At 43.9% G+C, this 27,942-nt stretch overlaps 1 protein-coding gene across 4 annotated transcripts; it reads left to right on the top strand.

Annotated features, from left to right (window-relative positions):
* Window positions 1-2,368: 2,368 nt before the first annotated feature.
* Window positions 2,369-25,060, top strand: SKIL (SKI like proto-oncogene). 4 transcript variants are annotated; one of them, XM_064164908.1, is made up of 7 exons: window positions 2,369-2,501; window positions 3,287-5,220; window positions 10,630-10,730; window positions 12,553-12,791; window positions 13,703-13,944; window positions 15,021-15,245; window positions 19,796-25,060. In XM_064164908.1, the coding sequence occupies exons 2-7, from the start codon at window positions 4,114-4,116 to the stop codon at window positions 19,955-19,957; spliced, it is 2,076 nt and encodes a 691-aa protein (XP_064020978.1). In that variant the 5' UTR covers window positions 2,369-2,501; window positions 3,287-4,113; the 3' UTR covers window positions 19,958-25,060. The 4 variants fall into 4 exon arrangements, with proteins under 4 accessions (XP_064020978.1, XP_064020979.1, XP_064020981.1 ...); XM_064164909.1 differs by having other exon boundaries at window positions 2,369-2,542; XM_064164911.1 differs by lacking the exon at window positions 2,369-2,501 and adding an exon at window positions 2,554-2,577.
* Window positions 25,061-27,942: the final 2,882 nt, after the last annotated feature.

Here is a 27,942-nt window from a genome sequence, read left to right as displayed (position 1 = left end):
GATGGAAAGAACCCAATTAAGAGATTATTAAAGAGGGAGGGAAGGGAGATTGCATTTCTCTATACATGTGTTCCTCCTCAGTATTAAATCTTGGTTCCTGCTTTTGGGAAGCTTTTTAGCTCTGCTTTGGCCCATATGGAATGGATGGGATTTATGCCTTCCCTTCCTTCTCTGTTCACTCTAGCCTGTGAAAAGTTATGTGGGTTTTTTTTTCTATAGGCATTGTGATGAAATGTCTGTTTCAAGCAGCTGCAAGAAAGAGCAGACTTAATTTCAAGTAATTTGGACGTTTACATCCCTCAACCAAATTAATGCTTCTTTTTGGTACCACACCAAGGGTGCCCACCCGAGGGTGCTGCAATATGGCAACAGTAAAACAATGATCCTTGTTACAGCACCTTCCGCTGAACATAAAAATTGAGGTTGTGCTCTATTTCAGTTTTATTTTCCTTCATCTGTTCCTGAATTCTTTAATAATGGAAAAGCCAATTGGTTTTCTTTAGGTTAAAAAAAACCCAACAAACCAAACAACAAACACAACCATTATTGTCTTTGCCATCAGAGTTATCATTAAAAGCCCAGGCACTGCTATTAATACAGTTATTCCAAACTCTAAACTACTACTTAAACTGTCAGCAATTTATTATTTTTGCAATAAAAAGCACCACAGGTCCCAAAGATTGCACTTGCTGCTGTGCAAACACGGAGTAGGGTAGCTCCTACCTACAAGTTTTGCAAAACCTCCATACAAAAACGAGGAGGAAATGTTGTCGACGTCGTTAGTAGACATCGCCACTGATGCGCTGGTTTAAAAGCGAGTTGGAAGGTGACTGATGTCGCAGCTTTGCGGTGATTCTCAAGGGCCTCTCCATCATTAAACCCTGGAAGAAGTCCGAGGGTGTTGGAGGTGTGGTGAAGGATTAAAGCGCATCGAGCTCCTCCGTCGATCAGCTGCTCAGCGGTGGGGCGGTTTTGTTCGCTCCGCGTTAATCCCGCTGCTGCGGTGTTAGGGGATGACACAGGAGGCAGCACGCTCGCTGTGGCCAGGGCTGGCCCGTGCTAAACCGTGCCGGCTGGTTGTACAACTGCCCCATTTTCATGCGCTGTGCTTTTAGGTTCGAGTTACATAAAAACACGTAGCTGTACGGGACGACAGGCAGCGGCAAACTGGATTGTGCCTTAATCTCGGCTGTTGCAAAGAAAGTGTAATCCGGGAAAAAAAAGAAAGCTTTGAGGTCTTTGAAAGCAGAGGAAACTTTTAATACATAGTACAAGGTCTGGTCTAAGCAGCCCTTGAAGAGCATCTTCTGCTTCCAGCAGCAAGGAGGAAGCAGGAGAAGCCCTTCATGTGAAGGACTCTCCACAGAGCTGATGGCACTGCTTCCCAGACAGGCTCTGTGACCATCCTTGACATCTTTTCCTGCGCTTCGGTATCTCCTCTGTACTGCTGCCACACAGTATGCCAGCCACTGTAAGGAGAGATGTTTGAAACCTTCCTTTGGGGACGGGCACCGTCATGCTCATTCACCTCCCAGTATCTATCTCCGTGACCCCCAGCAGCGGGGGTGTCAGAGCAGGGCGCACCTAGCATAGGGAACGTCACTGGATCATGCTCAGTGCTTGCAGGGCACCGTCAGTACCGGAGTGTCATTTTGAGGGACCCTCACTGCCTGGCCCGTGCTAAGGGGCAGTCAGTGAGGGTCATTGAGGACCCTCGCACAAGGACAGTCACTGAGTGCGCTGAGGGACCCTCACTGAGGTGGACTCCAAATGAGGGAATGTTATTGAAGGATCCTCGCTGAGAGACAGTCACTGTCTCTGACGGACAGTCACTGAGGGCCTCTCGTTGCTGGCCGCCGCGCCTCAGGGCAGCGGTTCGCCTGACAGCTCCCAGCCAGCGCAGGGGCCTGCTCCCTCTTCTCCTCTGCTCTCCCGCCTTGGCTGTCTCTAGCGCTCCCGCTCAGCTCCTTCTCCCTTTCCGCCACGGCTGCTCTCACCTCTTACCCCCCGCCCCAGCCCGCCTCCGAGCCGTCGGCGCCTAACCACCTCAGGCACCGGTGCCACCCGGGCACTCCCCGCCGCTTCTCCCGGTGCCACACGTCCTTAACGGCGGGGACAGCGGCAGGGTGGCCTCGGTGGCCACCGGGGAGGCGGCGGGAGGGCGAGCAGCAAGAACACTTTCTTCTTTCAATTTTAACACGGGTTTTCATCCTCCCTCCCCTTTTCCTGTGTGTGCAGGGGAGCTGGGCTGGGGGAGGGTTTCCCGGCGCTGAGGCGGCGGCGGGTGGGGGAGGGGCGGCCGCTCGCCGCTGCTGCCCCAGACAGTGGGGCGGGGCTGCGGCGGCGGCGCGCGCCGCCGGCGGGTTCGTGCCCGCGCGCCGCCGCCGCCGTCTCCGTGGCTGTCTCCGGCCGCCGCCGTCTCCGCAGTGAGGTCACGGGTGGGCGGTGCGTGCGCGGCGGCTGTTCCGCTCCTCGGGCTGCCGGAGCCCCCGCGGCGTCGGGTGAGGAGCTGAAGGGAGTTAGTTACCGGGGGACTTAACCGGTTCGTGAAGGGGAGGGGGCGCGGCGGGCCCCACGGTGGGGGAAGGGGACGGGAGCGCCTGAAGTGGGGGGGATGAGGCTGAACAGGGGGAGGGGCGCGCCGGCCCCGGGGGGAGGGTGGGAGCGGCGGCAGCGACGGCGGGCTGGGGGAAGGGGGGTGCGGGCAGCCGTAGGGCGGGGGCGACGGCGGGGAGAAGGGGACGAGAAGGGACTGTGGCGGCGGAGCGACGCGAGTAGGGCGGGCTGCTTTCCCAGGCAGTCGGGCAGGGCGGGGGGGACGGGACCGGCGACGGCGGGCACGGGAGGGGGCGGGGGAGAGCCTGCCCGGAGCGGTGCCGGCGGGCTGAGGTGAGTCACGGTGCGGGAGGGAGGAGGGAGTGGGTGCAGGCGGCGGGATGCGACGTCCCGAGCCTTTCCGGGAAGGGGCTGCCGGGGTTTGATGCCGGCTCCCGGCCGGGAGGGATGGAGGAAAGCTCGTTCTCCCGGGGTCTGCACGCCGTGGGAGAGCCGCGCCGGGGCCGTCCCCCCCTCCCCCTGCCCGCTCGCCGGGCGGCGAATGCAGCGCTTCGGGAGCTGTCTGCTGCTGCCGCTGCCAGCTTCCCCCATCTGCTGGGGCTTGTCATGGGGCTTAGGGCTTTGCAGGAGAGCTCTCTGCGCGCTGGCGTTTCGTAATTAATTGAGAAACGTTGCAAACGTAGCAAACTCACGTTCCGGGGTGGCTTATGGCTGGCCTCTGTTTTCACAGGTTATCTGGAGAGACTGGCAGAACTCCCTGTTAGCACAAGGCATGAGTCTAGCCGATGGCCTGGATCTTACCTCTGTTACTAGTAACTCGGGGTGGGAAAATTGTGACACACACCAGTGACATCTGTGCGAAAGGTGACTCTCGAGGGACGTTTGGGTATTTTTTTTTGCCGACGATCTGGATCGGCTCTTAATTTGGACATATATTTGCAATCTGCCATAGTAACTCTGTGATGATGGTGGTGAAATCATCAAAGTTGGCAGCACAATAAAGCAAGCCCTTACGACTGTGTTTGATCTCCGGGAGCTGAAAGCACTGAATAAAATTTTCATACAACTTAAACTCCACCTTGGATCAGTTGCATTGAGATCAGTGTTTTTCACACTGAGACCATTTTTTCTATTTTAATATTTAAATAGAGACTTACTGGAAGAGACAATCTATTTTTTAAAGAGAAAAAAAAAATGATCAAGAATGGACACTCTTGTATCAAGGCTTTTTTTTTTACTAAATTGCTGTAAAATAGTGGGTAGGGTGTGAGGAAAAGCCTTTTGTACACCTACTGCAGTGGGGTTTTTATACTAGAAAGTTGAACAAATAACTACAAGACAAAATTCTGTAACGTCTCCAATAATTTTATGGTATGGCTTGCAAAATGGTTTGCAGTTTTTACTCTTGCAGGCTTGAAGGAGTCATGTTTTGCTGAAAAGAGTACGAGGCTTGGTGTACCTGAGGTAATTAAGATCACTCAAAATCGGTTTTTTTTGTATTAATAAGCAGGAAAATGCATATTCAACACTGACTTATCCAAGTCCTGGTGTTTAGCAATGGAGGGCCCACAAATTAACTTCCCTTTAGGTCTAGTCTCGGACCAGAAAAGGAGTGGGATTGGAGAGGATGGGAGTCCACCACTAAAAAAAGCAATGACAGAAATGCATGTAAATAGCAAAGTACGAGTTGTAATAGACAAATTGCCAACAATAAAGAAGGAAAACTTGGATGAATATGATGAAACTCCTGCGGAGGCCGATGGGGAAACTGCCAAGCCAAACAGCGCTTCGCTATCTGAGCCTTTGAATTTAAATCCAGGTTTGAAACACACATTGGCACAGTTCCACCTCAGCAGCCAGAGTTCACTGGGTGGACCAGCAGCTTTTTCAGCTCGATATTCCCAGGAAAGTATGTCACCCACTGTCTTCTTGCCTCTTCCATCGCCGCAAATACTCTCTGGTCCGCTGCTCATTCCTCCGGACAGCTCCACAGAACTCACCCAGACTCTACTGGAGGGGGAATCGATCTCCTGTTTTAAAGTGGGAGGAGAAAAAAGACTTTGCCTGCCTCAGGTGTTGAATTCGGTTCTCCGTGACTTTTCATTGCAACAGATCAACACGGTGTGTGATGAACTGTATATTTACTGCTCCAGGTGCACTTCTGACCAGCTTCATATTCTGAAGGTTTTGGGAATTCTTCCATTTAATGCTCCATCCTGTGGGCTAATTACGCTGACTGATGCTCAGAGACTATGCAATGCTTTACTACGTCCTCGCACTTTTCCTCAAAACGGCAGTTTTCTCCCTGGTAAGAACACCTTGGCCCAGTTGAAAGAGACTGGCAGTGCCTTTGAAGTAGAGCATGAATGCCTGGGCAAGTGCCAGGGGTTGTTTGCACCTCAGTTCTACCTTGCCCCAGATGATCCTTGTATCCAGTGTTTAGAGTGCTACGGGATGTTCTCCCCCCAGACGTTTGTGATGCATTCACACAGATCCCCAGACAAGAGGACCTGCCACTGGGGGTTTGAGTCAGCCAAGTGGCACTGCTACCTGCATATTAACCAAAAATACTTGGGAACGTCGGAGGAGCGGGAACTGAAGCATCTCTTGGAGGAAATGAAGGAGAAATTTAGCGAGAAAAATCAGAAAAGAACTCGATCCAAAGTAAGTGCACCTTGTCTTGTAAAGCTCACAGCTCTCTCTCTGCTCACACATAAACCCTTGTTTGGCAAGGGCATTGCTTGCCTTTTGTAAATGGCAATGCTTGTCAAATCAAGCCTAAGTTAAATTTGTGAGAGCGTTTCACCATGGGAAGGTAGTTCTCATTAAAAGGTGCAGTAATCTCTTTCCTCTTTGGGCTGCAAGGTTTGGCTTTGTTGGTTCTTGTTCTGTTCTGAGGTATGCAGTCTCTGGAAAATTCAGAGCTGTTGCTGAAATTTTCTTTCTCCCGTTTGACCTTTCAGGATGTTTTTATGCAGTGTGTGTTGCAGCAACTGAGCAAAGCAGAAAGGAGCTTGAAAATTGAGTATTACAATGAAAACCAAGTGTTACAAATTAGTTCTTCATCTGTTAGTTTTACTCTAGCACACACATGCGTGGGGTATGGCCACCTGCCTTGCTAACCACCCATCTTATGACCTTGCATGTAGGGTAGTGGTGCCTTGATAAGTGGCTGTTCAGAAGCCCAGAGTCAGCTTGTTTAGCAACTGCTTTCTGTTTTAATCAGTTATACAGAGAAATATGCCAAAAAGAAAGGGGTTTTTAAGCAGCCCAAGTAATGAGCTGTAGGCCGGTATCTTGACAGTGGTTAATAATAGCTGTTGGATTTTCTCCTAAAATACTGCTGCAAGTCTGCATTGTCCTTCAAAAACACAGAGCTTATTTTTCCTTTAGAGAGCTGCTACTTTAAAGAGTAAGGCAAGCATCAGATAAATGCTGAACATCATAGATGTTTTCGTTCTACGAATGTACATTTTTGAGGGTATAATTTAAACACGAGCAGTTTTTAAATGGTCCCTGCCCTGTGACTGCATTTATTTTCAGTGTACTTGGCATTTCTCTCTCTGTTTGGTGGCTACATTTTGCCTGTGGTGGATTTCAAGCTAGCAGTGAAAGCATTCTGGGTGCTTGAGCCCTGCGAGGTTTGCTGTAGGTTGATGCCATTCAGTATAAACTTCTGAAGAGTTAGTACTGCAGAAAGGCTTGCTGTGCTGTAGTAACAGATATTTTTACAGTTGTGCCAACCTGTAGTAAGGGATTTTAGCAGAAAATGTCCATAAAAGCCTGCAATATGACTGCTTTTTCCATGTGCTGAATTACTTGAAGATGCAGGCAAATTCATAGCAAGGAAACTGCTTTTCATCAAAGGAAGACATGATGATCTTTATCCTTGCAGTGACAATGCAGGTAATAAACCATTGCTGGGTGTATCAGTGGAAGCAGTCTTTCATACTCATACCTATAAATACTGCTTCCCTTTTCACACTAGCAGATTTCAGACCGTGAGGCCTTTCAGTTTCACATGTACAGATGAGAAAAGACCAAACAGCTGCAATTAGCAGTAACAGGGCAAATGAAATACAGAAAACTTTCTGGAGTCTTCTGTTGCAGAGCTGTGAAGTTCTCTCATACAAAGCAGCAGATGAAATCAGAGAGAAACTGAACACTTGAACAAAGATAAAATGGTGGGGGAGATTTCTTTTGCCTTTTTTTTTCCTAATGGATGTTCATCTGGGAAGTGCAAGAGACTGGAAGAGTTTAATGGGGGAGTGTGGGAGCGCAGCTTCTGTTTCCTTGTCCTTGAGAACCTTGGACTGCTTCTGTTGTCTCTCCCTCATTTCTGTGGTGTGAGAGATACTGGGTACAACATGGAGGTGATTCTCTTATCTTATGCTCCTAGGGAAATCTATTTGCAGGTTGTTCCATTTCCTGTTCTGTCACCTTCTTGCCACCTTTGCTGAGTCAGTCCTCAGAAGTGCGGATGCGTCTGTAAGGTTACCTTGGAGCAAGAACAGTTGCCTTTGGCCAGATCTTTGTCCATCCAATAATAATAAATCACTAATTAAATCACATAGTCTTTGGAGCATCCTAAATCCTGTGCATTGCCTTTCTTCATAGCATTTCACTTTGAGTTTATTCACCTCACAGTACAAATAAGCTTTTACCTTCTGTATTTTCAGAGCAGACAGGGCACTCAACAAGGTTAATTCCTTTCTGTTCCCTGTGCTGATAAAAGATCTGTAAGCTGTGTGTTTGATTGTCACCGAGTTTCTCATTTTCTGTGGAGCCCTAGGCTGCAGTGTAACATCCACCTGCTCTTCATGAAACAGCTGTCCCTACGTCTGCTGATCCCTTGTGCTGTTAGATGCTCCTTCCCTTTGACTTTGTCTTGTCCCTCAGAGCTGTTCCTTGAGTTTGTCACTGTGTGTGGGGGATAGGCTTGCAGTAAGGGGAGTTAACATAGCTTGAATGTTTTCATAAGTCCCATTCCTGCTAAAACTACTGCCTTAATGATTAGTCTGAAGCCACTACTTACCTCCTGTTCCTTTTCCTTAAAGGTCAGTTTTGTACAATTAGCTTTACAGGAAAAGTTCTTCATGTGGCACTTTCAACCATTTTAGGTAGAAGCCATTCAAATTGATGTGGATATGATGTTTTCATAAAATTATTTAAGAGCATTTCAATTTCAGGTAATGAAATATACATGTATACATTGAGGGAGATGCTTTTCTTTAATCCCTACTTTGTGAACTTAGATGATGAGGAAGGAATTGTGTTGGAATAAGGCTTTGTGTCTGTTTATAACGACCTTTCATTTTCTTGCCTCAGTTAGAATTCAATAGCAAGTTATGCCATAAATGCACACTCATGAGTAGACACTGCAGTTGGTTTCCATTTGGAATAGATAAGAATGTGAAAAACTGAACTAATAACTTGAAAATGCAGATTACCTGATAGGTAATTCAACATGGAAATATATAACGTTAAAATTGAAGTCCTGAAGCATGGACATGATGTGATTCAGAAGTTAGAATTGGATTGCTGTGCACTAGCTGTAATGTAACTAGAAGACTGTGTCCAGTTCTGGGCCCCTCAATTCAAGAGAGATGTTGAGATGCTGGAATGTGTCCAGAGAAGGGTGAGGAAGCTGGTGAGAGGCCTGGAGCACAGCCTTGTGAGAAGAGGCTGAGGGAGTTGAGGGTGTTTATCCTGGAGAAGAGGAGGCTCAGGGCAGACCTCATTGCTGTCTACAACTACCTGAAGGGAGGCTGTAGCCAGGTGGGGTTGGTCTCTTCTGCCAGGCAACCAGCAAGAGAACAAGGGGACACAGTCTCAAGTTGTGCCAGGGTAAGTCTAGGCTGGATGTTAGGAGGAAGTTGTTGTGAGAGAGAGTGATTGGCATTGGAACGGGCTGCCCAGGGAGGTGGTGGAGTCACCATCCCTGGAGATGTTGAAGAAAAGCCTGGCTGAGGCACTTAGTGCCATGGTCTGATTGATTGTTGAGGACTGGGTGCTAGGTTGGACTGGATGATCTTAGAGGTCTCTTCCAACCTGGTTGATTGTATGATTCTATGAATGTATGTACATTATTGAAATTATTAGAATGATCTGAGAAAGTAGAAGAAAAACCTTGGCAAGTGTCAGAATGAGGCTGCTTTTCTAGAGATTGTTTGCTGTATTTCAAATCCTTATGATTTAAATGCTTGATTATAAATTTACTACTCCGGACCTTGGCTTCCTTCCACCCTCCCTCCTTTCTTTCTGCATTGGAACTGAAGGGGTGGAGTTAAATTTCAGTCTCAGTCTTAGAGCTGAATTGAGTGGGCTTAAAGTTTGGACCAAAATACTGCAGATGGGATTTGGTCTCCCTCATGGTCAAGTGGCATTTAGTTCTGCAAGCCACATGTGTAATTGATTACTCTCTCCACTGCCAGAGATGAAGTTCTGTAACAGTTTATTTGGGGCTGTATAAATACAAACTTTTCTGATATGTGTCTTGTATGCAAGGAATTGTGAAGCTGTTAGAATGCCAGAAGAAGCTTTTGGTACGGTAGGGTATTTTTTGTTTTGGCTTTATAGGTTGGGATTTTTTGGCATTGAGCAACTTTCCAAAGCTACTGGGCCTGGCTGGAGTGGTGGTAGCTGTATTCCTAGCAGCTTGTGTGGTGCTGCACTCCTGATTTGTGGCTAGAACAGTGTTAGTAACACCTCAGAGCTCTGGGTGCTGCTGAACTGCATTTGGGCAGTGTCAGTGAACTTTTTCTGTTTTGTGCTCAGCCGCTGCAGGGAGTGGGATGGGGGTGGGCAAGAGACTGGCAGAGGCCAAAGAGAGACTCTGTGCTGTATAATGCCCTGCTTAGCAATACAAATTAGGATAGAAGGGAGAAGAAAGGGGGAGGTTGGCATCTAAGGTGGGCCTCATTCAAAGACTGGCTGGGTATCAGTGTGCCTGTGGGTCGTAATGGGCAATATCCTATCACAGTACCAACAAGGTTGGAAGAGACCTCCCAGATAATCAAGTCCAACCCTTTACCACAATTCTCAAGGCTAGACCATGGCACCAAGTGCCACGTCCAGTCTTGCCTTGAACAGCCCCAGGGACGGCGACTCCACCACCTCCCTGGGCAGCCCATTCCAGTGCTTCAGTTGTGTTTTTCCCCCCTCTTTTCTCCACCTATTAAACTGTTTTTATCTTAACATAGGAACTTTCTTGCTTTTATCCCCATCCCACTATTGGGGGTGATGAGGGAGCAGCTGCCTGGGTGCTCAGCTGCTGGCTGGGGTCAACCAGCTATGCCTTTCCCCAAAACCTGCTTCCCAAGGCTATTTAAATACAATGAAATTAAGAAACAATTTCTTAGCTGCGAGTCTTGTTTCAATATATAAGGAGAGACTTTTCACTCGAAATGAGTAGTAACTTTGCAGCAGAGCACAAGGTATCACCAGTAACTGACTATAAAGTAATGTCTTGAGACAAACAGAGCAAGAATTGCTCTCCGAGTACCAAATGCACAGAGGTTTTTTAGGATGATATATTCTGATTTTATTTGTTGCTGCCCAGGGAATGGAGTTGTCATGTCACTGCAGCAGCTCTGCCCGCTTCTCTAATAAAAAATGGTGACAGCTGAAGAAATTTGTGTCTCTGCAACACCAGGAGTTGTTCCATTTTATTCACAGGTTTTATTTTGTAATAAAGTAGGTGGCAGGTGCTTACTGTGATGTGGATATTTTATTGCAAAAGGCTCCTAGAACCGTTTGGGAATCCTGCTTTCTGCTTTTTTGTTTCTCCCAAACATTTTTTAGCATGCCTCTGGCAGGGTTCTGGAAACTCAGCAGAGCTTTTATATAAGCTTGTAAAGAGATTTCCTTTTAATTTCGTTACTGCTTCGCCTGTAATGGGAAATTGGAGATTGATGAAACTTTTGTGGCTTGCATCACCCTGCCTCTCTACCAGACACTCCATTTGCCAGCACCCCAGTTTGTCTGCTGTGTATGTGTTAATGGTGTAAATGCTATTCCCTTAAGGAGAGTAACTAACATGTATGCCTCTACCATTTATTTTCTTTTCTTCAGGGAGATTCTCAGCAGCAGAGCCTGGAATTACCGCAATGGTATCCAGTTATAAAGCAAGAAGCAGAAACTGATCCTCAACCACCCTCCTTTTTCCATCCCAGGTAAATTAATTTCCTGTGTAGAACTCTAAGTGCTGGTATGTGCAGGTATTTACATTGCTTTTTTGGCTATGTATGGATAATAAAAGTATTAAGGATAAGAAAAGTGTTTGCAACCTGAACTGTTAGGAGAGCTGTAAGGGATGGCACAGGAATAATTGAACTCTAACTTTTTATACTTATCCTGGTGTAAATACTAACATACTTCTTAGGAGTGGGGTTTGGTGCAGGCTCCAACTGTGATCCACAAGTGTTATACAATTGAAATGTAAGTACAATTTCCCTTTTCAAAGTGGGAATGACAGAAGTTAATGCAGGTAGAAAGCTTCACAGGGCTGATTTATCTTGAGTGCAACTTTATTTCCTTTCAAAAAAAGCCTTGTAAAGGTGTTTGGAGGCTTTCTTCCATGCTGGAACAGTGTCTGCAACAGAGTTTTCTGTTGATGTTTCCTGGTTTAGAAACCAAGTGCATTTCCTTAGTGCAGTACAGAGTCATCTGCACCAAGCAGGGGAGCGTTTTTTCTTCACCTACCTCTTGCCCTCATCCTCCTGTGGTTACACATTTACCATGTAAGGGTGAGATCAGAACAACACACATGCAGCAAACTACTTCCCATGCAAACATGAATGGTGGAACTTCCGTGATAGTCCCTCACTTGGCAGTTTCTGTTGGTGCCTGCCCTCAGAACTAGGAGAAAGGAGTGTGGAAGACAGTGACATGAAATGCAGTATCCAGCATCCTGACACCCTTTTCCCTCTCTACAAGGCAAAAGCTGAGAGAATAGTTTAGGGCAGTACAGAAAGATACTCCCAGGAGCTGTGAAAATCCAAATGAATTGTTCAGCATATGTGGGAAAGGAGGTCCAGCAGTGGTCTCAGACATGCCCCAGTGCTGTCAGTATACATCTTTGCCACATCTTCAGTTCTGTGTCCAGTTCTGGGCCCCTCAATTCAAGAGAGATGTTGAGATGCTGGAACATGTCCAGAGAAGGGCAGTGAGGCTGGTGAGAGGCCTGGAGCACAGCCCTGTGAGGAGAGGCTGAGGGAGCTGGGGGTGTGCAGCCTGCAGAAGAGGAGGCTCAGGGCAGACCTCATTGCTCTCTACAACTACCTGTAGGGAGGCTGTATGCAGGTGTGGGGTTGGTCTCTTCTGCCAGGCAAGCAGTAAGAGAACAAGGGGACACAGTCTCAAGTTGTGCCAGGGGAGGTCTAGGCTGGATGTTGTTAGGAAGTTGTTGGTAGAGAGAGTGATTGGCATTGGAATGGGCTGCCCAGGGAGGTGGTGGAGTCACCATCCCTGGAGGTGTTGAAGAAAAGCCTGGATGAGGCACTTAGTGCCATGGTCTGATTGGCCAGGGCTGGGTGTTAGGTTGGCCTGGATGATCTTGGAGGTCTCTTTCAACCTGGTTATTTCTATGATTTAAAGAGTGAGAGGCTCACTCACTGCACTGATCACTTTCCCCCATCCCCCATTGCTAATATAAGGATTATGACAGTGCTAGAGGGTCTGGATTCTAATGGCAGTCTAATTTCACTCTTTGCATGTAAATGAGGACTTCATGTGATTTTTCTGTATGATTATTTTAATCAGCCATGTTTGGAAAATCCTCTTGTTTGATAGCCTCAAAACCTTATCTAGATAATCTACTCGTGAAAGATTAAGTGGATTGTGTGAGTTTCCTTTTGCATAGGAGAAGTTTGTAAAGGACATGTGTTCTTCTTTAAAGCTTTTACAGTTTCAAATAATGTTAAATCAAACTTGCTGCTCTCTACCATTTATTATGCTTTGTCTTTCATTCTTAATTTTCCTGTTCTCCTGCTGCAGCTACTACCTTTATATGTGTGACAAAGTGGTGGCCCCAAACGTATCTCTTGCATCACAATACAAAGATGTTGCAAAACCAGCAGCCAGAGCTTCAGAAGTAATTAAGTCCTCATCTGGACATTCAGAGAAGAAACTCAGTAATGGAAAGCACAAAAAAGGTGCCTCTTATCCAGAGCTTTCTCTTGAAGAACAGGAAAAAATTGACTTGAAAACTGGTGTGGAGCAGCATAAACGTTCAGGTGAGTAGGGAAAATTGTGTTGGGTTTTTATGCTCTGTAACAGGCACAAATCCAGGCTATGTGCAGAGTGGGCTGAGAGGAGCTCTGAAGAAAGACACCTGCATGTATGGATTGATGAGTAGCTTAAAAGGAGCCAGCAGTGCTCTCAGGCAGCCCAGAAGGCAAATTGTGTGCTATGCTGCATCAGGAAGAGTGTGGCCAACAGGTCAAGAGAGGTGATTCTGTCCTTTGCTCTTGTGAGATCCCATGTTGAATCCATCATCCAGTTCTGGTTTCCCCATTATAGAACACAGAGCTGTTGAAGCTAGTCCAGAGAAGGGCCGCAAGGATGATCCAAGGGCTGGAACACCTCTGATGTGAGGACAGACTGAGGGAGCAGGGGTTATTCAGCCTAGAGAAGAGAAGATTCTGGGGAGACCTTGTAGATGCTTTTCAGTACCTGAAGGGATCCTACAGGAAGTTTGGAGAGGGACTTTTCATAAAGGTGTCTAGAGACAGGACAAAGACAAATGGTTTTAAGTTGAGGGAGGATAGATTTAGGCTGGGTCTTAAGAAGACGCTCTTCAGTATGAGGGTGGTGAGACTCTGGAATGGCTGCCCAGGAAGGCTGTGGATGCCTTTTCCTGGGGGGTCTTCAAGGCCAGGTTGGATGAGATCTTGAGCAGCCGAGTCTAGTTGAGAGGCGTCCCTGCCCAGAAGAAGATTGGAGTAGGTGATCTCTAAGGTCTCTTCCAACATAAGCCCTTCTGTGGTAACTTTGGAAAGCTCAACACCAAGTTGACATTTCATCACGTCAGCTTGCCAAAAATTCATTTGAACTTTTTACAATCTTCAGGGTTTCTTCTCATATCTTTCACTCTGGAAGTTTGATTTTCTGTGACTGTTATGCGGTGCTTTGCTTTTCTCTGTAGATCCACCTGTGTCAACTCGTTCTGCAAGAGGTGGGAAGTCTGAGCGTGGCTCTTCCAGAATCACTAGAGATTCTAGCCGTGTGGAAGTAGGTAGTGATCTGCAAACCTTGTCCCCTACTCTCATGAAAGACATCAGTTGTGAGGATGACAAGGGAAAGATCATGGAAGAAGTAATGAAAACCTATATCAAGCAGCAAGAAAAACTGAATACTATTTTGCGGAGGAAGCAGCAGCTGCAAATGGTACAGTGCCAATCTGAGTGCTTTTCAGTTCTGACACCAGAAAACTGATGGTAGCTTGTTGGGTCTGGAATCATTATCACAGATTACAGTCATTTAGAAGCACTGAAATACACAGATCATTTCCCCCCCAGCTTGAATCCAGACACTAAATCTTTAATATTCATTGTACTCATTAGTTTTGAGCATAATTGGAGTCTCTTCAGTTTGCAGCTACTGTGTTCAAGCAGCACCTTTTTTTGTTTCATGGAAATTAGAAGTACTTCTTTCACTTTAAAATGTCATCCAAATGCTTGAATATTTTGTCAGATACAGTTTTAATTTCTCTAAAAACTCTCAGTTTTCAGGCTTTTAAAGATGCAGACTTCCTAGGAATTTCTTGTGTTCTAGAAGTGGTCTCATTTCCATGTCCTATATAAAAAAGAAAGGGAGCTTCCTATTTCTGGTTGGTAAGCCCTTGTTTTTAAGGGGAGCCTTAATAGTCTTGTTCAATAATGGTTGACATCAGGAGCTGTGATTTTTGTCTCATTTCACCTCCCTGAATTAAGCTAAACACAATCTTTGTTCCTTACATTCTTAGACCAGACGTAACAGTTTGTTTAATGTTAAGCTTAGAATCTCTAGGCTCAGGTAGGGCCTTTGAGCTGCTGCTTTTAAGTTGTTCTGCTGTTGAAGGTGAAGATTGTAGATAAGCTAAAAAAAAAACCCAAAATGTTAGTGGGGAAAAAAAATCAAACACATTTATTTTGTTTTCTGCTGATGCACTTCTTGCATCTTCAAAGTACATTTCAGTAAATAAATGCTTCTGCTTTCTGAGGTTCACAGCTGGAAGTTGTGAATGCTTCTGGGAGCTCCAGGTCCTTAGGCAGTATAAATAATTACTTAAAAACGAAATGCTTACACTGAATTCCAACCTGTCATTGGTAAGTAGGTAAATACCATTATCAGGATGTTGTTATCAGTAGATAAATGTGCTCTTTTTGACCTCAGTGTTTCCAAATACACATTGAAATTCAGCTTTCTACTCTTCTGGTCTGAGAATCAAGTTGTATGTTGTTGTGTTTGGGTTTTTTTGACAGGAAGTAGAAATGTTAAGCAACTCCAGGGCTATGAAGGAACTAACTGAAGAGCAGCAGAACTTACAAAAAGAACTTGAATGCTTGCAAACAGAGCATGCTCAAAGAATGGAAGAGTTTTATTTTGAGCAGAGAGACTTGGAGAAGAAACTGGACCAAGTGATGAAGCAGAAGTGTAGCTGTGACTCCAATTTGGAAAAAGACAAAGAAGCTGAATATGCAGCACAGGTGAGAAGGGAAAGCTCCTTTCAAACCAAGCCATATTTAGTCTGTTAGGAAATTGTGAAGCTATTGCTCAAGCCACCTTCAGGTTTCGTCTTCTCTATGTGTTCTGATACCACAGATGAATACCAGCATAGGTCACAGGGACAGCAGTATTTATTTCTCTGTTCCTTGACTGACACTGAGGTAGAATGCAACTCACAGAAAAAGCTATTATTGGTCAAATACTAATCTTAAACATCAAGTCTCTCACAGCCTCATTTAAAGCAACTCACATTTTAAATCTATGTAGGCTGACCAGTGCTAGAGTATTAAACATTCTTATTTCAGAGAAATAAACTCCTCTTTTTCTTCTTTTTCTGTTAGAATAATTCCAAATCTCTCAACCTTTTTTTTTTTTTGTCAGATTAGTAGCATATCTTTCTGCTCCTTGGTGGTAGGATCTGATGAACCCCCACCTTCTGTGCTCTACCAAAGTATTTGCTCAGGAGCCCTTTTGGAAACAAAAATGATATTTTTTCTCTCTTATTCTGCTCTGGGGTTCGTATGGCAAAACTTTTATTTCTTTCCTTTCAACTCCTTTTTTGTAAACTTCTTTATGTTGAAGGTTTGTTTGTGTCATTCCAATGGGAAAAATATAGTTAATGCCAAAGAGACCCTTGGAATGCCCCTTTTCAAAGTGGGTTGCAGTTACGGTTAAGTTTGTAGTGGTGTGCTTTGTGCCATGTCACAGGTTTTTAAAAGTAAACAGAATCTCAAACTTAAGCTCTGTAGAGCTTTGTGGTCGTTTGCTCATAGCTGTGTGTATTTCCTGTTCTTACTGTCTCAAACTAACAAACAGGCAGTACTTGAGAGACAGGTTTTGGTGTTTTTGGGGAGTAGGGCAGAGACTAACATCATAAATCCTTCTCATGAATCTAATTTCGTGACATCCCACTCCACAGATTTCTAGTCTTTGCTGCCAGAAATAATCCTCTCTGACTAAGGCCTGATTTACTAAACATCTGGTACAAGCCCTATTACTGCAAGTAACAACATGTTCTGTTTTATTAAGATAATCATGGATAGCATGTTTTATGTGGCTTGTGCAGCTTACCTTCTTTAGAGGGTAAAAACCATAGATTGGTCCCCAAGGAGCCTGTTTGATTGCTTCTTTTGAAGTTAGATTTTAAGAACTGAATAAATATGCTCCTCACATGAAGGTTTACTCTGTAATTACCTGTGTGGTAGAGCTGTTCACACCATACAATTCAAAGTTTTTTCTCCCTTTATCATGTCTTAGAACAGATTTTGGACCCTAGGTTCTAAGCAAAAGTACCCTTGTTAAACAGAGATCCTGGCAACAGGACAGCATTTTAAACAACTCTCAAGGTCTTCTTGAAGCAGTTGCCCAGGCTGCCCCTTCTCTCTGAGAACAGTGGGATGGGAGGGAACTCTCTTTGTGCCTTAAACAAAATTAATATTTTGGGATTTGCAACTTGATTAAATCTCTGTTTTTCTTTCTAGACCTGTCTGAAGAGGCACTAAGTGTCTTCTCTGCCTTTCTAACTTCTTTGTTGAATTAATCGTAGAATCAGTCAGGGTTGGAAGGGACCACAAGGATCATCTAGTTCCAACCCCCTTGCCATGGCCAGGGACGTCTCACACTAGATCAGGCTGGCAACAGCCTCATCCAGCCTGGCCTTAAATACCCCCAGGGGTGGAGCCTCAACCACCTTCCTGGGCAACCTGTTCCAGGCTCTCACCACTCTCACGCTGAACGACTTCCTCCTCACATCCAGTCTGAATCTCCCCACTTCCAGCTTTGCTCCATTCCCCCTAGTCCTGTCACTCCCTGAGAGCCTAAAAAGTCCCTCCCCAGCTTTTTTATAGGCCCCTTCAGATACTTAAAGGCCACAAGAAGGTCACCTGGGAGCCTCTTCTCCAGACTGAACAGCCCCAACTCTTTCAGTCTGTCCTCACAGCAGAGCTGCTGCAGCCCTCTGAGCATCCTCCTGGCCCTTCTCTGGACATGCTCCAGCATGTCCACATCCCTCTTGTAATAGGGGCTCCAGTACTGGATGCAGTACTGCAGGTGGGGTCTGAGCAGAGTAGAGGGGGAGAGTCATTTCCCTCGACCTGCTGGTCACAATTGTCTGATTTAATTGTTGGTTTACCCTGTCAGTCACAGTAGGACAGCATAACCAGTACTGGAACCTTTCCCTAGAGCTGGAAATCAGAACTCAACCAGAGACCTGCTGCAAAGTGGAGTCAGTGGTCATTTTCATAGAATGCTTTAGATTGGGGAGGGGCCTTTAAAGGTCATCTAATCCAACTCTTCTGCAGTGAGTAGGGACATCTTCTAGATCAGGTTGTTCAGAGCCCCAGACACCCTGAACTGAATGTTTCTGGGGTTGGGGCTTCTACTAACTCTCTGGACAACCTGGGCCAGTGTTTCACCACCCTCAGTGCAAAAAAAATTCCTTCTCCTTTCTAGCTGAATCTCCTTTCTCTTAGTTTAAGGCCATCACCCCTTGTCTTGTCCCAACAGGCCCTGCTAAAATCATTGTCCCCATCTTTCCAGTAGGCTCACTTTATGTACTGAAAGGCTGCCATTAGGTCTTTGAGGAGCTGCCTTTTCCTCAGGCTGAACAACCTCATTCTTTCAGCCTGTCCTCAGAGCAGACATGTTCTAACCCTCTAATCATTTTTGTGGCCTCTGGACCCACTCCAGCAGGTTCATGTCTTTCTTGCACCGGGGGCTCTAGAGCTGGACCCAGTACTCCGTAAGCACCAGTCTGCCTACCAAAGCAGTGGACTCAGAAGACTTGCACTAATAGCCTGTTGATATCTAAGAACTACTTAAAGATTCCTGGCTATACAAAGAACCATTTGAATGTTTCTGATTGTTCCAGTGGAGATGAAAGTCCAGGGAATCTTGTTTCCCTAAAATCAGCACAGCAGCTCCTTTGCCCTGTACAGTTCATAGCACTTGGCCAGCACTTTGTGATCCTGTACACCCCTGCTTCTTTCATTCACATTAGCTGTCTCCCTCATTTGCAGAGAGATGTGTGGTTAGCAATGATTTAGGTCAGGTAGACACCTCTCATTATAAAGGCAGGTGATTTTTTTTTTTAATTCAGTGAGGTCTTTTTCTTAGAAAGGCCTTCCAGTATCTGAAGGGGTCCTACAAGAAAGCTGGTGAGGGACTTTTTAGGATGTTGGGTAGTGATAGGACCAGAGGGAACGGATCCAGGAGAGAAGATGGTAGGTTTAGATTAGACATTAGGGAGAAGTTCTTCACTGTGAGAGTGGTGAGAGATTGGAACAGGTTGCCTGGGGATGTGGTGGAAGCTCCATCCCTGGATGTTTTTAAGGCCAGGCTGGATGTGGCTCTGAGAAACCTGATTGAATGGAAAGTGTCCCCTGAAGGGACATTGTAGCCAGGTGGGGGGTGGCCTCTTCTCCCAGGCAACCAGCAACAGAACAAGGGGACACAGTCTCAAGTTGTGCCAGGGAAAGTATAGGCTGGATGTTAGGAGGAAGTTCTTCCCAGAGAGAGTGATTGGCATTGGAATGGGCTGCCCAGGGAGGTGGTGGAGGCACCGTCCCTGGAGGTCTTCAAGAAAAGCCTGGATGAGGCACTTAGTGCCATGGTCTGGTTGACTGGATAGGGCTGGGTGCTAGGTTGGACTGGATGATCTTGGAGGTCTATTCCAACCTGGTTGATTCTGTGATTCATGGCAGGGGGATTGGAAATGGATGATCCTTGAGGTCCTTTCCAACCCTGACAGTTCTATGATTCTGTGAAATGACTCCTTACATCAGTGGTAAAGAAGGGGACTGGTTTCCAGTCTCCTCCATGGTTTAACTGCTGGTAGTACACCTAAATGCATTTTAACAGCAGCTTTTTTCACACTTGAAAAATGCATCAGGTGTTTCCAGATCCTCATGGCAAAGAAGTTTTGATAACACTCCAGAAAGTTTGAGTTTTGCTGATTTAGTTTCTGTGTTTAAACACAAAAAACCAGAGTGGAGTCGCGTTTATATTAACAAACACACAAACTCAAATGCACAGATGGTCACATTCAAGAGTTTCTCAATGTCATTTCTGGGTAGTTCTGTTTCCTTTATGCTAAAAGATATCAGAAAACAGTGCTGGTGGGTTTGTTTGTTCTACAAATGCATTCAGGCTTTGAAATATGGAAGTAATATTTTGTCAGGTAAGAGAAATGAACGTGGGAAATGAAAAAGTGCCATTTATTCTGGGGTTTGTGAAGCCTCTGATGCAGGAATCACCACATTACCTTTCATTATTGACAAAGCCTGTTGTGACAGTTCAATTATCTACAATTTTGATGCATTTAAAAATCAAGCTTTCCCATTTTTAATTTAGTGTGATGTTTGTGCATCTTTGCTAATGTCAAATTGGGAAGCTGCAGAATTCTTGATAACAGTAAAAGGTGAGCTGATAAATACAGGTGGACTGAAATACTTCTATCTGATAATGGTTTCAGTGATGAAGTGAGTAGCTGACGTTTCCAAACAAGCTTGCTAAAATATGCTCTGTTTTACAGCTGGCAGAGTTGAGGCAGCGATTGGATCACGCAGAGGCAGACAGACAAGAGCTTCAGGATGAACTGAGACAAGAACGAGAGGCAAGGGAGAAGTTAGAGATGATGATAAAGGAATTGAAGCTACAGATCCTGAAGTCATCCAAAAACGGGAAAGGAAAATAGAAACTGGAAGAGGAAGCAACAACAGGGTGTTGTGCTTTTTAATGAATTGTGAGCAGTTTCTGTGTGATAAGAAGAAGTATTCTCTACAGATTTCTATTTCCCAGCCAAGCCCAGATGAAGATATACATAAATATAAATACCTAGAGATAGATAGGTAAACCTTTTTAGATTTTCCTAACCAATGAAAATCTGCAGTTCTTTGTACTGGTGTTTTTCTCAGACTATGAAAAATCTGATTTAGAGTGACCAGTTTCTGTCTATTTCTAATGCAGTCTTGAGGACTCTTCGACCTTTTGGCACTGTCTGTTTGAAATATGTGTGGTGACCCTTCTTTTGCTATCAATGGCACATCCACTTACAAAAGTACATTACAAGCGTTCTGAGTTTTTCAAGGTCAAAAGGAGTTTGGGTTTTAAAGAGAATTCTGTGTTCTCAAACTGGGGAAAGTAAAGGCAGCTTTTCACCCCAAAGGTAATACTCCAAATCAGCACAGTGATAGATGATTCATCATCAGAAGTGATTTACCGGTGAGAGTTTTGCCCATAATTTCATTGTGTGAAGTCAAGTATTTTTAACAGCTCATTATGAATCTAAAGAGTTTTAGAGCCAGCATTTAGCTTGCTTTGCTGGAAGAAAAAAAAAACCAACAAAAAACATTAAGGGTGGTGTGGGTTTTTTTCTTTCTTTTTTGTTGTAAATTAAATTTACAGCTGTAATGAAATCTTTGGAAGTGAAAAACAATTCACAGGTTTGTTTGTTTGTTTTATTCTATCTAGTGGATATGAAAGAAATGCTAATAAAAAGGCTTGAGGGTGAGGCTTTTCCTTCTAGAAACCAAGAAAGCTTGACTTAACTGTTTTCCAGTTACAAATGCTTTCAAGCAAAGCAGTGTTCTTTGACAAATATCTTTTAGTTTCTTTAGTACCCTGAGCCTCCACACCTCGAGCTTTTTGCCAGCTCGTGATTTTTTTTTTCTTTCATGACATAGAACAGGCCTTAACTTGACGTGATGATGATGATAATAGCTTAACAAGAAAAAAAAATATCAACCCCTGAGATATGGCACTTTGAAAATCGTTTTGCTAAGTCTCTGCTTTTGAGTGGCATGGTAATGCTACCATGAGTTAAGAAATACAGCATGTTTGTGAAGCTATAACATTTGAAAATGTGTAATTGTACAGAATTGCTGTTTTTATGTATATATGATGTTTGAGTACTTCAGAAGTCTGGTTCCTAGTGGATTAACTGCATGATTACAAAGTTGGATGAAGAAATACTTTTTGCACTTCTCTCCAAAAGGTTTGATACAGCTGGCAGATGTTTGCTGGTGATGATGTCAGTGACTAGGAAAATTTGAGTAGTTGTAGTATTTCACTACATAATTTTAACCTGTCCCTTTTAGCTTCTGGGTTTGAGGTACTTAGGTTTGTATTCCTCTTAGTATTTCAGTTAGTTTGGGATTAAACCACTGGTAAAAATCTACCTTAATTATTGTTTTTTTCCTAAACCAGGATAACTGAAAACTTGAGCTCTTTTTTTGTTGTTGTTTTCCTTTTAGTGGTAAAACATGGCTGACTAGCACAGAGAAAGATCAAATTGCACATACCTTTTAAAATTGTCTGAGAAGTGAGGTGGTAAATTAAATGGAATCATGGGATGATTCTTTTCTAGCTGTGTACAATTCTGTTTATGAGCTCTGTGTCATATTTACACTGACAATTAAAGCAGGTTAGGTGGAAAAAAAGGAGATAATTTTCTTTGTCAATGTTGATTGGAAAAGAACCCAGATGATATTTTCCCCTTCCACTCCCCTTTCCTGTTTTGCTTTAAAAAGCAAATGAAAAGGAAGAAGCCTGTCTTTGCAGTATGGGTTGGAAGGAAAGGTGCTGGCTAAAAATTATCCTGGCTGTGTAGGCACCACTTGCTTGAAAAACACAAGTGTTCTATTGTAACAACCACCAAAAGTATGGCTGGAAGGAAAGCGGGCAGGAACGATGACCAAAGTCTGATTATTAGGGAATGGAGCTGGGAGTAGTCCAACTTGATTGGCATTACTCCAACTTGATTGGCAGAACCTCTGTTGGCTTATCTAGATGGGCCACTAAGGAAAGCCCATCCTGGGAAACTGAAAGTTTCATCCAAGTACTGCTAAAGGATCCAAAGATAACCTTTGTGGTTGCTTTTCAGTGTCAGTGCTTTGAACCAGACTCGATTGGCTGTTGGTGTAGGTAAGGCCATACAGGCTTCATTGATACAGCTGCAGTAAGTGATTAGCCACAGTGTTTATAAACTAACTGTTGAATGTATGGAATCCTGATGGGATTATTGTACTAGAATACTGTATATTTGGTTTCCATTCAGCTCTTGTCTGTCTGCTCACATTTCCCCTTTTGCCACTGCCTGATCTTCAGCAGTGGAGTACTGTACAGCCTCAGCCTGTGCTTTAGCCACCTCAACCAGCTGTTAACCAGCTTTTAAAATGCTGCTGGCTGTAGTCTGTACTAATATTTTCCCTGCTGCAAGAACTCCAGCAGCTACACAAAGTCGTAGCAATTCCAGCTCTTACTCGTTTTAAAACATCTGGCTGAAAAAAAAACAACCCTGATAGAACATTTATTAAAATGACTTTAAAAGTAGCTTTGTAAATACTCCATTTAGTTAACTCGAAGTTAGAATGCATTTTAAATTATTGTAACCCTCTTAAAATTCTTACCTGTTGCTTTCAGGCCCTTTACATAACCTAATTTTCCTATGTGTAGACTTGATTTTATACCGATTTTAAGTAATAATGTATACATAAATGTGCCATAGATTTTTGTGTGCTCACTGTCTTTGAAAGATAGTTTTTTAGTGAGCTGTAAATAGTACTGTATAAGTTCTAGAACAAATACATGTTGGCCTTTTTTTCACTACCTTATACTAGTTAACAATGGTTTATTATACAGCCTACTGTAGGACCTTGGAATGCACACTTAGGGGCTCTCACTTAAGTGCACACTTAATGGTAAAAACCAACTCTGTCATTAGATCCTCACTTTTAGTCACAGTATGCTCATTTCATGTGTTGTTATTTGCTGATCTTTCAGGCAGGAAGTGATTTTCCCAGGTAGTTGTGATAGTCCTAAAATTGCCCATAAGTTTGGAAGCTGCATTATTAAACACCCAGACCAAGATTAAAGTTGCCCTAGTGCACCTCCTGGAACAAAGTAAGCAGGATTCAAGGTGAATATTTAATTTTCTCCTGTTTCGTTTGTTTCTTTTGGGGGTTGGAACTAGAGGATCCTTGAGATCCCTTCCAACCCTGACTGATTCTATGATTCTGTGGGCTTTTTTTTTTTTTAATAAAAGAGACCTTTACCCATGCTTTGTGTATGTAAGAATAAAGTAGAAGAGCTTAGAGAGTGAAACTCTTGTCATTTTGGCAGTCTGAAAGCTCTCCTTTTTGTTTCCCCAGCGTGGCTCTCTTATCCCTAGACAAAAGAGATTTCAATCTAAATCTCCAAACTTAACTAAGTCTGTTGTTTAATTTCTGTAAAGCATATGTTTAGTTTGAGGAGGTAGATAAATGTAGTTGCATTTCACATTCTGAAACTAATTTTATTCTGTATTTAATATATTGATAGCTTAGCTGTAAAATCATTTGTATATAGTAAAGGCATAATGCAATTAGTGGAGTAGGAAAAGTTGAGTGGGAGCATAAAGCTACTGGTGGCCTGGCAAAACAGAACAAAAAAGTCTTGGCCCATATTTTAGAAGTCACAATGTTTTACTCATTCATTCTTGTTTTCTGTTGGGGGAGGGGATAGCTAGAATGTGTTATGAAATTTTTGGGAAGCTTTCCTAGCATTAGTCATGAAGTTGGCCTTGAAATGCTGTCAGGGTCAGCTTCCTAGAATTCACTTGTCTGTAGAGTATATATTTTGATTGTCAGTAAAGATAACAACTTTTGTAATTTTTCTGCACTTAATTCATGTAATTAATCCACACAACAGAGTTTTTTCTATGGAGTGAAGTCGCCAGAAGATGTAACTACCCCTACCTGTTAATCTGTGCTTGCAATATTTCGCTAACTCTATTCAGGCTGTCAGTAGGAAGCTGCAAATTGCAGTTTTCTCTTTGCTCGTTGCATTGGTACTAAGACTTGAGCAGTTTTCATTAGAGACCTTGTGGAATTTTCTTTGTTGCACATTTCTATTTCAAGAAGACATCCATTTTAGTTTGTTTCCTCTTTGTTGTTGTGTTTTTGGTTTGGTGTTTTTTTTTTTGGTGGCAGCTAACAAACTGCACAACCACTTTGTAGCCTGTCACCATTCCCTAGAAAATCATTTTCTTTCAGGGTTAGTGATTCAATTGGGAATGAAAAGATGAATTTCAAGCGTTTCATCAAGTGCAGCAAAGAAGCAGTAGAAAATTTTGCTCTCTGCAAATTGGATTAAATGTAAGAATTCTTACATCAATTGAGGTTTTTTTGCTTCACATCTAGATACCTCACTGAAAGGAAAGCACAGCTATACTGTATTGAAACTAATTCTAGAAAACATCCAAAAATTGCTCTCAAGTATTTTGTTGCCTTCGTGTTGCTCTCTGATTGACAACACCTGGCTTTGTGTTTTCACACTCAGCTCTCAACAGCATTCATTGACGTTGATATGCCAGTACAGTTCTCTCAAACTACAGAAAGTGGCTGCAAAAGAGCAGAGCCTGTGTTCAGCTCGAGGCAACAGGTTGACTGACCAGTCTGAAACAAGAAAGCCTGTGGGGAAAAAAAAATAGATAGGTAATGATCAATGCATTCAGCAGTTTTTAATACTTTGCCAATGATGTACAGTCTGGTTGTTCACGTTGCTGTGGTTGCATTACATGACACACAAAACTGTCCTCTACCTCACGTGAGATTTAACAGATATTTTATATGGTTTTAGTAAACAAGAGGCATCTATCTGGTCACTTAGTTTACAAATTTTGAATTCTATTTATTGAAACATGACATACTGTGCTCTTAGCTTATACCTCAATTGTATTTTGTGCTGTTATCCATTTTCATGCCTTGTAAATACCTGTATAGATTGTGGATTCGCAAACAAATAAAGAACTGTAATGTCAGAGTGCTTCTCTTTGTAATATCCTTGGGCACTGACTTTACCTTCCAAGCAGTCATGTTTACTGATGGTGCTTTTCTTGGGGCACAGCAACCCCAAGCAACACTGCAGGCTTGGGGAAGTGTGGCTGAAAAGCTGTCTGGCAGAAAAGGGCTTGTGGGATTCTAATTGACACGCAGCTGAATATAATCCAGCAGTGTGCCCAGGTGGTCAAGAAAGCCAATGGCATCCTGGCTTGTGTTAGAAATGCTGTGTCCAGCAGGAGCAGGATTGTGCCCTTTTACTTGGTACTGGTGAGGCCATATCTGGTGTCTAGTTTTGGGCACCTTAATACAAGAGAGATGTTGAGGTGCTGGAGTTAGTGCAGAGGAGGGCAAGGAAACTGGTGAAGGGCATGAAGAGTAAATCTTACAAAGAGTGAGTGAAGGGGCTGGGGCTGCTTAGTTTGAAGAGGAGACTGGGGGGAGACCTCATTGCACTCTACAACTACCTGAAAGGACATTGTGGAGAAGTTGGTGCTGGTCTCTTCTCACAGGTAATTAGTGATAGAACAAGAAAGAATGGCCTCAAACTGTGACTGGGTAGGTTTAGACCAGACATTATGAATTTTTTTTTCCCAGCAAGAGTGCTCAGGCACTGGAATGGGCTGCCCAGGGAAGTGGTTCAGTCACCAACCCTGGATGTGTTTAAAAGTTGTTTGAACGTGGTGCTTGGGGATATGGTTTAGGGTGAACCTTGTAGAGTAGGGTTATAAGTTTGACTCTGTTATCTTGATGATCTTTTCCAACCTGAATGTTTCTTGTGATTCTAAGTAGGACAGAGCCTTGCTGTGGTCACACTAAGTTAAAACCTGGTTATATTGAAACGTGTTAGCACAACTCCTGCTGCTTGCAGGAGGTCCTCAGTTTTCTAATGATCATTTTTAGCAAAATCTACCAGATCAATAGTCCTCCCTCACCATGAGTCCACTTTCTGAAGCTCTTCTGGCTATGTGAAGATATTGACAGTAAAATTTCTCTCTATCTTCACAGAGGTTTGGTGTTTCTATGCGTAAGTACAGCTGCTTGAGTAGCAGGCGTGTTCTCTGGTGCAGAGCTTTTGTTGCTACTTGACTGAGCAATGTTGGAGTCGTTCACACCTCTATGTATTTTATATATATAATAGATTGTAACGAGCAAGACAAAAGTAACACATTGCCATCTAAAACTTGAGATTTCTCAAAAGCTGGATTCAGAAATTGTAATTCCATTTGCTGATGGAAAATACACCCCACAGTGACTCTTAGGGGTCCTTAGTTTTTGTAAATGGTTGTAATGGTTGAACTTGATGATCCCAGGGGTCTTTTGCAACCTGAATGATTCTGTGATTCTGAATCATGTGAATACATTGCTTCACATTTTTGTTCACCCTCAGGGAGCTTAAATAGCAGAAGATTCAGAGTAGAAAGGAGGCAAAAAAGAGGGAGCTGCTCCTGTAAGATGAGACTTCCATTTAGGCTCAAATAGTCTGTATTCTGTTGGTCACTTAAAACTAGATTGTAGTTAAAAAGTAGAACTCATACTACAGATAATATTTAGATGATTTTCTAGGTGATTTTATTCATGCTTATTGTTTGGGGTTTTCTGACAGCTAAGCATGGTCACTTACACACACTTAGATATTTTTCCTTCCACTCCAATCAGAGCAGAAATGCATTGTCCTTGCTTTAAGGTACTCCTCATGCATATAGGAAACTCTGATTATGCTTCAGGTTACTGCAAACCCATTTGCTTGTATTTTACAGCTGCAGAGAGATGAGCAGCATGAACCAGGATGAAGATGAAGTTAGTAATATTCTGATGAGCTCAGCCTTTCATATGAAAGAAAAGGAACAGCTACCTGTAACTCTTAAAGAAACAATCCTGTTTATTTTTGCACCCCTTGTCTGATTTTCACACTGCTGTGTTTCCAAGCAAAGGAGAGGCTGAAAAGCCTGCAAAGAAAAAGTTCAAGGTGAGTCATGTTACATGAGAAAACTATAGAGTGTTGATAGCTTGTGACTAGGACTGGTTACAACACATGTCATTTGTCAGAGAAAATAATGCTGATGCAGGAAAAGCTGCTTGAGTGGCAGGGTGAAAAGATGGATTTTTAGGGACTTTGCACTGTTGCTGAAATAAATCTGTGTGCAGCACTTGCTGTCCAAGTGGCAAATTTTAGGAGCATTGCCCTAAGTGAATCAGTTTATTTAGCGTATAGCTGGGAAGCCATGAGGTTCAACAAGAGCAAGTGCAGGATTCTGCACCAGGGTTGGAGCAGTACAGGCTGGGGGGTGAGATGATAGAAAGCAGCCCTGTAGAAAAGAGCTTGGGGATGCTGATGGATGAGAAGCCGGACGTGAGCAGACAGTGTGCTGGCTGTGTGTGCTTGCAGCCTAGAAGGCAAATCACATCCTGGGCTGCATCAAAAGAATCATGGCAGGCAGATCCAGAGAGGTGATTCTGCCACTTTGCTCTGGTGACATCTCACCTGGAGTACTGCCTCAAGCTCTGGAGCACTCGATACAGAAAGGACATGGACCTGATGGAGCAGGTCCAGAGCAGGACCACGAAAAGGATCAGGGGTTTGGGACACTTCTCCTATAAGGACAGGCTGAAGAAGCTGGGGTTGTTCAGCCTGGAGAAGAGAAGGCTCCAGGGAGACCTAACAGCAGCCTTTCAGTACCTGATGGAGGCCAACAAGAAGGCTGCAGAGGGACTGTTTATAAAGGCCTGTGGTGATAGCACAAGGGGCAGTGGTTTCAAACTAGAGAAGAGTAGATTTGGATTGCATGCTAGTTCTTTACCATGAGGGTGGTGGATCACTGGAACAGGTTGCCCAGGGAGCTTGCCAAGGCCTCTGCCCTGG

This window comes from Pogoniulus pusillus, chromosome 26, assembly GCF_015220805.1.
Source record: "Pogoniulus pusillus isolate bPogPus1 chromosome 26, bPogPus1.pri, whole genome shotgun sequence".
NCBI classification, from domain to species: domain Eukaryota; kingdom Metazoa; phylum Chordata; class Aves; order Piciformes; family Lybiidae; genus Pogoniulus; species Pogoniulus pusillus.
Note: the sequence above shows the minus strand (reverse complement) of the source record. Positions and strands in the feature narration are given on the sequence as shown.